Source organism: Fulmarus glacialis, unplaced genomic scaffold (genome assembly GCF_000690835.1).
Source record: "Fulmarus glacialis isolate BGI_N327 unplaced genomic scaffold, ASM69083v1 scaffold43838, whole genome shotgun sequence".
NCBI classification, from domain to species: domain Eukaryota; kingdom Metazoa; phylum Chordata; class Aves; order Procellariiformes; family Procellariidae; genus Fulmarus; species Fulmarus glacialis.
Genome location: NW_009230975.1, coordinates 18,269 through 31,090, shown reverse-complemented (window position 1 = coordinate 31,090; position 12,822 = coordinate 18,269). Strand labels below are relative to the sequence as shown.

Below are 12,822 nucleotides of genomic sequence, written 5' to 3'. Positions count from 1 at the left end.
CAAATAAAGAGTTCTCTTTGATGAGATGAAAGCTAACTGCATACTGGACTGTATTAGCAAGAACATAGCTCACAGTTTCAGCAGTGGTGAACTGTGTCCAGCTTTGGGCTTCCCAGTACAAAAAAAGACATTAACATAGAAGAATGTGTCCTGCAGAAGGCCACCAGGGTGATACAGGGGACTGAAGCACATGGCATATGAGAAGAAGCTTCACTGCACCTGTGAGATTACAGAAGCCTGTTTGATAAGGTACAGTGGTGACACGTAGCAGTAAGGGAGATTTTTACTGAACATATACAGAAAAAACATTTCACAGTGACCCTTTTTAAGCACTGAAATGGGCTCTCTAGAGAGGCTGTGAAATCTCCATCATTGGAGAACTCAAAACAGACCAAGCCACTGAGCATCCTGATCTAACTTGGAAATTGGCCTTGCTTTCAAAGTGGGGATTTTGGGTCATATGAGGTCTCTTCCAACCTGAGCTATTCTGTGATTCTGTCAAGCGTTCTGTTCAACAAAAAGAGCTTTTTTATTAATACAAAATTTATCTGCATATACATGTATATAGTTCCAGATAATGTTTTCAGTCTTTCCTTAGGAAGAAAATTACTCATAAAACAGTGACAAGAGAGAACCCAATAAGCTTGTAGCAAGGGATTTGGAAGTAGAATAATCTCTAGGTGAAGATTTTTGTCTTGTTTACAGGTACAGAGAAGCCGTAGTGGTAGTTGGCCACTGAAGTCCAAAGATCTGTTTTTCTACATGTGCATAACACACCATGTATATACATGCCCGCGCGCGTACACACGCACACACACACATATATATACGGTGCTATCTAGTTCTGTACTAGTGCAGCACTAGTGCTATTTAGAATCAATAAAGACTAAATTAGGAGGTTGGACTTCTTTTTTTTTCTTCTTTAAAAAAGCCTCTATTCTGAGACAGTATAATTTTTTGAAATAATTTTAGTTGTGGAGTAGGTCAGGCACCACGTGAGAAAGCAGAAAAGAAGAAATTGCTGAAAGTTGCAAGAGACACAATTTCGAGACTATAGACTGAATTGGTTAAAATTGATCTGGGCGATTGAACAGAGGGTAGAGGAGGTCCTGGAACTGATCAGGAGAGAGCGAAGAACATTGATTTGGAAGAGGCACCAGTTTGTCTACTGGTCCTGAGAAGAGAGCTGTTCAAAGTTAGTGTTTCTGGAGTACCTTAACTGAGATCATTAGGAAAACAAGTTTGGAATAGCAGAAATGTACTGGGTTGGTTTTTGTGGGTTTGTATTTTTATTTGGTTGTCATATGCTTAATAATGTGCAAGCATTTCTCAATTTTTTTTTTTTCCCCTGTGACTGCAATTTTCAGAATATTCCGTAACAGCCTCCAGTGGACTCCAGTAGCAGTTTAGTTACATTCTAGCTGTATGAGTTATAAAACTGAACTCTTCTTTTCAGAGGTTGCACTAACTTGGGGTCCACCTCCACCTGGTCACCTTTTTTGACGTGAATTTGTTTTAGGACCATTTTTCCCTCCTTGCTATAATTGTGGTTGTCAGTACACAGAGGAAGAGATAAATAACTGATTCTCTTTATAAGGCCCCAAAAAGCACTAAACCAACATTTTCCATATATGAAAGTTTTAACACTAATGCTCAATATCTCAGGAGTCTCCAGACAAAGCATGTCTGTATGCTGGTGACTCTCTTTTTAATAATAATTTCATATATTTTTAATATATTTAATATTTAAATATTTCATATATTTTTAGTAGTAATTTCATATTGCCTGTGACCTCACTAATGGTGAAATACATCCCAGTACCCAGTGTTCTATTTTCTTGTTTTGAATGGTGATGAGTGGACCTATTGCATCATCTGTGGCTAAAAATGCCCATCCTCCATTTCCAGCCAGCAGAATTTTTGTGCAGGAGACCATTTCACTTGAATGAAGAAATAATAGGTAATTTTTAAAAATAGCTGAGTTTGAAATGGGAAGTTACTAGTAGATGTAGGGGCATTTGCTAGTGGGAGAGTGCGAGTAAGACACTCGGTGGTTCAGGAAAGATTCTGTTGCTACAAGGTGCTGAAGATTCTTTCTTGAACATCAGCTGTCCATCCATAATGTGTGCATTTGTAGTACATGGAAGCAGTAGAAAGTTTTATTGTTACTGGTTTATTACTGACTGCTTTGCTGGGATGCAAGTGTAGCCAATGCAAGGGTTTGCATAAAAGCTATGTATTTGGTTAGATCTTTGGAAGCCTTCAGTGAATTGAGAAAAAACGTCCTCCTTCCCTGTTACGTATACATAGTTCAGGGACTAAATATTGCTTGCTTTCTCAGGTAGCAGCCTTCTATGAAACAAGCAGAACACCTACCTTCAGAACATGTCCATCTTTACCACACCTTCCTCACTGGAATTACATGACATAGCGATAAGTCCAAAGTATCAAAAATACTAAGTTCAATTTCAGATAATATTATTTAATGGTGTAGCTTAACAGTCAGCCGCTTTAACGGAATGCAGTGCTTATTGACTCTTCCTTCAGACAGGAGAAAGTTGAACCTTGCATTCACAATATTTTATAGAAGTCGAATTTTCAAATTATTCTTGAGCTTCTTTAAAATATTTTGTAGGATTTTTTTTCTTCCCCTACCTAGTGTCTTTCCACTCCATCTTTTGATGAGTGGAAGACTCATCAAGACCCTTTGTACAAAATGAGTTTCACATACTGAATATTCCAAAATTCAAGCCAGTAATAGGTTTTTGCTACTATTTACTAGTTCAATTTTTTATATAAACTTAGTGTAGATATGTTTGTATGTGTAGTTACATGTGTTTTTATCCAAACAAAATTCAAGCAGATAGTTGTATATGAGTTTGTCTCTCTCCTTTCTCTGCAGAACCTGACCTAAAAAAGCGCATTCGTGTTCACTTACTTAATGCACATGGTCTTGATGAAGCTGGTATTGATGGTGGTGGAATTTTCAGAGAATTTCTGAATGAACTACTTAAATCAGGCTTTAATCCTAACCAGGGATTTTTTAAGACCACCAATGAGGGACTTCTTTACCCTAACCCTGCTGCACAGATGCTTGTTGGAGACTCTTATGCCCGACATTACTACTTCCTTGGAAGAATGCTTGGAAAGGTAAAAACTGTGATTTATAATATAAAGCTATTGCAGTACTGAAATTATTCAGTAATGTTTTTTTCCTTTTAGATAGGGGTAGATAGGAAAAAATGATTTTTTTTTTTTAGAGTTGAGGAAAAATAACTTTCAGATGTTGGATCTGAACATTATTTCTATGTATCACCTAAATTTCTGGTTCATTTTAATAAGTTACATACTTGAGAAGTACAGAGAATTTGAGATACCCTGACTGTCAGTTGAGCAAAGTGTGCATATGTCTGCTTCCGTGTTTATCCTCTTGCTTAAAGTTAAATTGATTGAAGCCAGTAGAACTGCTCTGCTTATGATGATTTTTAACCTGGAGCTTTCTGGAATTTGACTGCAGTTAAATTTTCATAATTTGGAATATATGAAATTAGTATTTTCAGAAACAAAGAGTTTCTAGTTGTATGAGGTGTACAATTCTTGCTAGCATTTAAAATTTGCCATGAGCATTTACCATACTTAAGAGCCATATGCAAATTAACTTTCATTTATTCTGCTTGGTTTTTTGCACATTTTGCATCTTTTTTGAGTTTTAGTGGTTGATATTTTGGTGTTGTGAATATTCAAAGAGTAATACACACTTGTTGAGCTAGATGAAAAATGAAGGGGGGGGTGGGGGAAGAAAAAAAGAGAGAAACCAGTACGAACATTCATTACATTCAATTTTCTCTCATGGTCCAGTTTAGTACTGAGGCTATTTCCTTCTAAGCCCTTGAAATAATTTTTGTAAAGCTAATAATTGTGAAACAAAGTTTGGAATACAAATCCTATTTCAGAAAAAAATGTATTGATTGCTACTCAGCTATGTAAAACTGAAAGTATTTAAGATGTAAAAGTCCCATTTAACTGCCTGAATTATTTTGGAGGCTAAAATCCTGCTGACTTGCAGTGAGATTTAACATATAGTTGGATGTCCTTTTAGTGTAGCTGGAAGGGGTTTAAGAGGATGTTGTTGGCAAACTTGAATTGTTGAAACAGAGTGCTGTTCTTTAGAGTTGCCAGTCAACTGATTTAGATTAAACTGCCACTTTGTAGGCAAATTCTCTGCTAATGCATCCTAGCTATTGCAATAGCCAAACTTGTTAAATAATGAAAATTTCAAATCAGCCATTTCAATAAAATAATCTTTGAAGGATGTTCCCGCTCTTAATGGGTAATGGATTCAGTACTAATACAATAGTTTGTAATTATGACCTATGTTACATATGCAAGGCTTTATTTTCTTTCTGCATCTATAGATTTTTTGGAGTGGGGAGGCGAATACTGCTGTGCTATCGTGAGGAAGTCACTTCACTCCAAAAATGTTCGGTGTTTATCTAGGAATGTTTATCTAGGGCTCAATTGTCAAGGGTAAGTTTGAAGCATTATTTAAAAAAAAAAAGATTGTAATTTTGAATCTTTAATTTCCTCTGTCAAAACAGCACATTGCCTTCTGTAATTGGATTTCAAATATTGGCGTAAAGACAGAAGTTGCAAAATGTGTTTTATCTCCCATAGAGTGCTGCAAGTATAGTTTTGGTTTTGTCTTTTTAAAAACAGAGGATCTATTATTTAACATTTTGAAAGCATAAATTGTTTTTGTATTTGCAGTAGGTTTACAGAAGGTAAGAATTGACAGTGTTACTTAATAATTACCCCTACACAGGTGCACAGACACGTTTTTAGTAGTGTATTTAGAGACTTGATGAATTAAACAGAAAGATAAGGCACGACCATGCTATTCAAAACCTGCCAGTATTGTGATCTTGCTTAAGCTATTGAATACTCACTCACCTGTTTTCAGAAATGTGTCCACTTTATGCTTTGCACAGGGTTATTTGAGAGCAATAGTGGATTATTAAAAGCCCCTTTGTAAACAAAATAGATATAACGCAAAGGAAGCAATCAGGCATCCACAGCAATTTCTTATTTGTGGAAACCAGTATGTAAAGAGCGCTGCCACCAAAAACTCTCACGTAAGAAGTTTCAGTGTTATCAGAAAACAAATACATTAAAATATAATAATTTATAGAAATCCTCTGTCTCTTGGTAACCATTTCATACTAATATCCAAATGCATTTAACTTCCAGTACCATAGATTTACACCTAATTCAGTTTTTCTTCTCATCAGGACGTTTCTACAGCTTGACATCTTCTGTGTTAAGTGGTCAGTTCAGAAGTAGAAACATCTGAAAATTTAAAACTTACCTTTAAAAATGGTGTATCTAAAAACTTAAATGATTTTAACCCTAGATAAATTATTGACTATTTGGAGTGTATTATGTATTTAGTGAAGAAATTGAAATCTATATACTATACAAACTGCATGGCTGTCCATGCAACTTTCACTGATCACTGAATGAGCAAAAGGTCTTGTAGAAATAATACCATGTGATCATGTAATTGCATATGTTGTCTGAAATCATTCTTTAAAAAAAAAAAAAGCAGAAATGAGTTTGCTTAAACAACAGCTACTCAAACACTTCCAAAGTTTACATTTCTCAACTTTCAGTGACTTTACTCTGTAATGTAAATATTATTTCAACATTGTTGCCTTTTAAGCATTTTCCTTTCTCTTCTTTAAAAGTAAAAGCTCAGCTTACCATGCGCACCTCTGGTAGCAGGCTCCCACCACTGGTGGGGTTTGAAACTTGAACCTTTCGCCCACTGGAAGCAAAGTAGTGACTTTCTGAGTCCCAGGCTTTGCTTAAGAGCTGAGGGTGTCCTGGGCTGTTGGGGACATTCAGACAGGGGTGTTCTAGCCCCAAATTCTCTTTGTTGTCCTCTCTGGAAAGTAAAGTCGTCTTGTCCCATGTGGTGTCCCAGAAGTATGGATGGGACATTGTAATCCTTTTGCTCTCTCAGTGGGTAGGATTGAGCTGTGGGGAGGCACCTGATTTAGTTTAACTTCCTTTCCACATGCAGTAGTTGTTCTGGCAGCACTAAAAATCTTTCCACATGCAGACTTTCCTGCTGCAGCTTTGGCAATGTAGTGGACTTGGCTTAGGAGAACACCAAAGTTGCTATTTTGACAGGCTGCCAAAACTTCAAGCAATGTAGCCAGAGAAAGGAAGTTTGGAAGCAACACCTGAGAATCTTAAATGAGGATTTTCTCTGTGCTGATTCTTGAATGGTCTGCTGCAAACCTGGAAAGAGGGAAACGCTGGTTAACCATTTCAACAGAAGCAGTGATCAGCAGAACAGTGACAGATACAGAATTAAAATCTGAACTTCACTATGTTCAGACCTAAACTCAGTCTTGTATATGGTATTATCTTTCTCCATTTCCAGTTTACATTTGCATTTATTCAGTGATGTTAATGTGACAGATGTTGTGGAAAAGGATATTCTTTGCATTTGGAATTATTTGACATCAAGTAGGTAATTCCTATGATAATTTACTTAAATTCCATGAAGTATCAGCATTAGTTTAAGAATATGGCAGGAAGTCCATAGAAAGATTAGAATGATAATTTTTATGGTTTCCTCTTCTTCCTTTTTGACATAAACCTGCTAGTTCTTGCATGTATTATGTTTTGCAATGATTGTCTTTGCACCTTTAACAAAGTGACTCTTTCTGACACTAGAGATTTTTGTCTAATACACTCAGCATCTTTGGTTGTACCGAATTCTACCATCTCCATTTCTCTTCTCTTATGCTAGCATATTGAAGAGCACTAGTGAGTCACGCATTCATGTTGCTGAAGAACCATGCGCACTGTCTTTGAAATATAACATCAAGTCTGTTTTTCTAAGCAATAGAATCTGCAGTCCTTGGAAGACACTGGAGTTTTCTGAAAAGATTTAGATTTGTTTTGCCAAGATTTAGCTTTTGTCTTAAATGGTTGGGAAGGCAGTATAAAGAACAAAATGTGTTTTGAGTTATTGTTGTTTTGAACTGAGTCCTTCCTTTGTGGATCCAAATAAAGAACTTTGATAGAAGAAGCAGCAAGGACTGAGTAAAAATAATGTGTTTTTTTAAATTTTAGCATTATTTTGATGATAGGTAGATGAGACAATCTAGGTTTAGTCTTTGATCGTGAATATTTAATGTTATATAGGAGGTCAGTAATTAGCATGGCCTGGTAGATACTATATTGGTGAAGGTTTAAGCTGTTTATTTTCATATGACTTTTTATAGGTTACTATAGTGATTTAAGATATAATGGACTGTTCTGTGCCCATATCTAAATGTTGTTAAACATTCATAATTGGAAAAAAAAGTTATAAAATATGTCTTTCGGTAAAATTAAACATTAGAAGGGTAATAATAAATCAAACATAAATTTTATTACCCTAGACCATTAATTATTGATTAGATTATTTTTCTATATCTTAGAGAGTGTGCCTTGTGGTTACTGTTTGTAACTTTGAATAGAGCTGTGATAGATCATTTGTTGTGTATGATATTATTCCTGGCTGGAAGGTACAATTCTAAGATTATCAGTGTCTACAGTATCCATTTTGCAGAAAAACTAAAGTAGTTCTTACTCATCCTGGGGCCTTATCTAAAATGGATTGAATCAGTGGGAGTCTTTTCACAGCAAGATCTGGATCAGATCCTAAACTCTTAAATCATTAATAAGCTGCATGTATGGAGTTAAAACCTTCAAGCAAATGTTTCTAGCAACATATTTGTGGGCCCTTTTTGCACCAAAAGCTTGTAGAGAGAAAACAAAGCAAGAAACCTCTACAATGAGAAGAACTCAGTTTCGTATACTTGAATATTTGATAGGATGGTGCGTCAAGCATTGCACTGCTACTCTTCCTCTATTTATCTGACTGTTGAAGGGTGGTGTGGTTTGTTTTTTTTTTTTCCTTCTCCTTCTGATTTTTAGGCTAGCCTTTCCCTTTGCTTACTGTCCATTTAATTAAGATCCACTTTGGCTTGGCTTAAATCAGTACACTCTTAATTAATTTGTGCTGCAGTCACAATTTATACTACCAGTACCTAAAAAGGTAGGTATAGAATTAGTGATACTGATACAAAGAGGAGGTAATTTGTATAAACTTTTTGTTTTATTAATTTCAGTTACCCTGCACATGGTTTTGTAGACTCAGCATTTTGCTTAAAAGCAAGTTAGCTGATGATCATTTGTCTCGGAAAATCCTGAATCATCTGAAATGGAATCAAAACAGGAATTTACCATGTAAAGTGACATGCTCTTTTAATTATACATTTACAGTGCAGAAACACAATCATAAGAGAGAGAAATTGATACCTTGTGGAAGTTATTTCATGATTTATGAATGTAGATGTAAACTAATCTGAATCTATTTTCTGACGCTTATTCAGCTTGACAATTCCTTTGTGTACTGATTCATTTAACATAACCAATTACCTTTTGATTACAAATAGCTACGTTAGTACTAACCTTGTAAATATATGTCTAGCACTAAAAGACTACTGAAATGTGGTATTTTAACTCTAAATCTTTACGAAGGAAAACTGTGTATTGATGGATTGTGATATTTATTGGGTCATAATGTATTTAAATTTTTTTTAATGCATATGTTAGTGATTGTTTACCGTGATAAAGTGCATAGAGGTCTGTGCAAGGAGTTCTGCATGGAAAGAATTACCTCATGTCAGTGGTCACTCCTCAATTAAAAGTTCCATTAGCAGATGATTCCTGCTTCTGGTTTGTGTACTGATTGCATTTTATTGCCTCTAAATCAGGTTCCTAGACAGGGAATAAATAAACAGTTAGAGTGTTTGGTAATGGTATCCTGATCCTTTTTCACAGTTGTGAACACCTACGTCCATTTCAATCAATTAGGTTTGGAATATTTACTGAAATTCTTTATTGTATTTGAACTGTTTTCAAAAATGACTAGTTTCATTGCTATTAAAATACAGATTTATCTTAGAAGCATATCCAGGGGTTAGTTATATGGTAGTAAATGTTTCACTTTTTCAGAAGATTAGAACTTGAGTAAGGAGGAGATGTCTTCCTTTTATCTTCAGTTCTTACTAAATTATGTTTAAATTGAGACAAGAAAAATCTATTAAGGCTTTACTAGAACTTCAGTAGTGAATGATATCTATCAGTTATCCAGTGCAATCACAGGTACCTCTAGTCCTTCCCTCTCCCATCCCTCAAAACTCCCCAAATGACATTGATAGCAATTTGTATCATATACATGGTGTAAGTTACAGGGCTAACGGTTCCTATTAAAACAGAAAGTAAGTACCAAGCTGATGAAATGGTGGTTTTCTTCAAGTACCAACATTTCTGAAGCACTCTATTTTGGTAATAAAAATTCTTGCAATAAAATTAAATATATCCTAAATTATTAGAATAAAAATACTAGCATGACTTTCCATTTTTAAATTAAAAATTAACTCAAGGTCATTATACTTGATATGCTCCAATGGAGTCTTTGGAAATGGATCCCTACATTTTTATGGTAATGTGTTCATGAGTCAGTCATGAGTTCGTTTTGTGCTTATCACACACCTGCAGTCCACTTCAGGTATTTACACTGATAGGCAGGCCCCTTGCATCTGAGTCTTGCTACCCCAAATCTCTGGAACTTCTATGAGCTTGTACTTCTCAGCTTCAAATTCCCAGTGAGTGGGAAATCAGAAGTAAAACCAATTTACAAAAGGCTTTATTTTTTCTGAAAAAAATATTTTAAAATCTGAGGATACTAGCACTGCCACAAGGGGTGTTAATAAACCTCTTCCAGAAGCCTAATGACAGGCATCTAGCTATGGAATTTTGGACTCCTACTTTTTTAAAAGACAGAAAAGGCATCCAGTATTTGAGCAAAAAGTGCACTATGCATTTTCGCAGTCATATAGGGAAGATAATGTACCAGATTTCCCATTATTATGGTGATACGAATGCATCTAGATGTCTGCTATTGTAGAGCTCAGAGAACTGAGAAACAGTGACTTAAAGCTACAAGGTAGCACACATTTTGCATTGTAACACACACCTATAGAATTAGTTTTATTTTATCATATTGGCATTAGGAACAATATCAGTTTGTTTTTCCTCACTTTAAAGCACATTATTAAGTGTATCTGTAAGAAATTATTTCATCTTAAAATTACTAAACGCTAGCTTTAAAAATGCTTCAAAAATACGAGTACTTGCTTATTTTAATGTAACTTATATTTTTAGTTTTATCTTTTTCATTAGGGTAGAAAAGGCTTTGCTGGCCCCAAAGGCTTTGTGAGCGTGATGAGATATTTCTAGGATATAAATAATAAGGTAGAAGGAAGTTCTAATGGTTTTGCTATTTTTCTATCATTTTTATTAATGGTTCTGTTCAGCTTTGAAGATCTATTGCACTCTGTAAGTGCTAAGTATTATTTAATAGTAACTGTTTAAAATGACTGAAATAGAAAGGGGTATGGTCTTGGGGGCTGATTAGGGAAATAGCCGAATTTAAGCCCAGTCATTTACTGCCTCAGCCCATAAGCCATGTGTCTTTCTAGGGGTATGACTTTAGCATTGTTTAGGTTTTAAAGTACAGTTCTGGGTTGTAAAGGATTAATGGAAAGTAGGAGCAATGACTAATTAATTATTTTTCTTAAGAAAGATTTTAGTTGAAATAATAAATGAGAGAATTAATTGTAGACCTGAAAGTGTAAGTAAAGGCACTAAAGCTGCCTCACAGTCAGGGAGGGTTAGTTGGTTCATCTGTGAATTTGTTTACACAATTTGAACCTTACTCAGTATGTTGTAATGTTCATGTAACCTCTACTGTATATAGCTAATTTGTCTGAAATGACTAGACTAGCTTAAATTCTGTCCATTTTTAAAACGTGGCGCGAAATCTTTTCTTTCTGAAGAGCTGTTTGCTAAATCTTGGGGTCATACCTGAACAGTATCTCATGTGACCATGTAGTGCTTAAATAATGTTGTGGTAGTTACCATGTATAGTCCCAGTCAAATACTATTCTCATTACGTTGCAAACAAGAAAAAAGTCCTCCTTGCCCAGAGAACTGTGTCAATTTTCTTCCTTTCTTACTATGTACTGTGTACAGCTGTCCTTCCAGCTGAGATCTTTCTTCCATTATATATTAAAGCTACTAATTGCATGCCTGTATCCTGAAAGTTGCTTGCCTTAGAGGACCATGCCTTATTCCCCCACATCACAGGTGTTTAATGAATGCGTTCAGTATATTCGTAAGTGTACGAACATAGTATTTTTCAGTTTAGATGACCAAGTTGTGATCTGTGTCACTAAATTGAGTAAAGGCTTTTGTAGCTAGTCCATGTTGCAATCAATTATAGTTGAACTATACTGTAAATGCAACTAGCTAATATTATTTGAAAGAGAAAAAATAGACTTCAGACTGCGTGCTTTGTGTGTGAAGTCAAAACCTATTAACCACAGTAGACTTTCTGTTATTTTGCTTTTTTTTAATATTCTGGAGTGTTCTACAGGCATTCACACACAGAGGGGCAGGGAGGTGCATGAAGTTCCTTTTACTGAATACTGCTTCTTCCATAGTGAAATAATTGCTCTCGGCCTTTTAACTAGAAAAAACTTCTTTTAACCATTTATTTAAACAAAAAAAAAAGGCTAGCAAGGTATCTTGAGATAATTGGGTGTAGAGTACCAAAATAATTTGTTACTGAAAAACAGATTTGTTTGTTTGCTTTGTTTTGTTTAGTTGTTTCGGAAGCTTTTAAGTTATTTTAATGGTTATCTAGAGGTGTCATAACTTTGCCTAAAGAGCATCCCTAGCCTGCATGAGTTCGAAATGGTTGAAATGAGTTTGGAATGGTTTTAAACTAAAAGAGGACAGATTTAGACTAGATATAAGAAAGAAATTTTTTACAGTGAGGGTGGTGAAACCCTGGCACAGGTTGCCTAGAGAGGTGGTAGATGCCCCGTCCCTGGAAACATTCAAGGTCAGGTTGGACGGGGCTCTGAGCAGCCTGATCTAGTTGAAGATGTCCCTGCCCATGGCAGGGGGAATTGGACTAAATGACCTTTAAAGGTCCCTTCCAATCCAAACTATTCTATGATTCTGTGAAATAGTGCTGGGAAATCCAAGTTGGCCCTTTCAGCAGACATTACCTTTTAGCTACTGGGAATGCGGCACCCTATGAACATTTCAGTGCTTGTGTGATTGCCCTTGATGTAGACATCCTTGTCTCTGCTTCAGACTAGCCTCTTGCCCCAAGCTTGCATCTGCAAATTGCACTTCCATGAAAGTGGAATGCTAATACTCCCAGCCTTTCGAGGAGGCAGAGGTATATAGGCTCTGTTAAGGTGTTGTGTGGTGTTTTTTTTTTTTTTTTCTCTCTCCACCCCCACTCCCCTATTCCACGCATTAGAAACTAGAAGTCTAATGTCATATTTGACCACCAATTGTTCCTTTCATGACTTCCTATCTGGATTTGTAAGGGGCTCGTTAGATAGGAAGGTTGGGAATGTGAACTCTTAGAATGGCATCGGTCCCATAGGTGACGACCATAGGAGTTAAAGGAAACTTGCCAAAAGCTGGGAGTGCTTGAATTTTGAGAAGAGATTAGTTTTAAAATATATATTGGTTAAGCTTGCTGGCTTTAATCTCCTGAAGCAGTGCATGAACAGGAACGTACGACTTACAGTCAAACAGACGAAGTCACTACCCTCCAAGAGCAAGCCAGTTTCTTCCACCAGCGTTGGTGCTCATTGGCTGCTGGTGGAAAAA

General features: G+C 35.9%; 1 protein-coding gene across 1 annotated transcript in view; it reads left to right on the top strand.

Annotated features, from left to right (window-relative positions):
• Nucleotides 1–12,822, top strand: part of UBE3C (ubiquitin protein ligase E3C) — a gene marked incomplete at both ends in the record, with an annotated part of 42,471 nt that overhangs the window by 15,568 nt on the left and 14,081 nt on the right. The window contains one exon of the mRNA XM_009584410.1: nucleotides 2,903–3,150. Coding sequence (XP_009582705.1) covers nucleotides 2,903–3,150 — 248 coding nt within the window. The remainder of the gene's footprint in view (nucleotides 1–2,902; nucleotides 3,151–12,822) is intronic.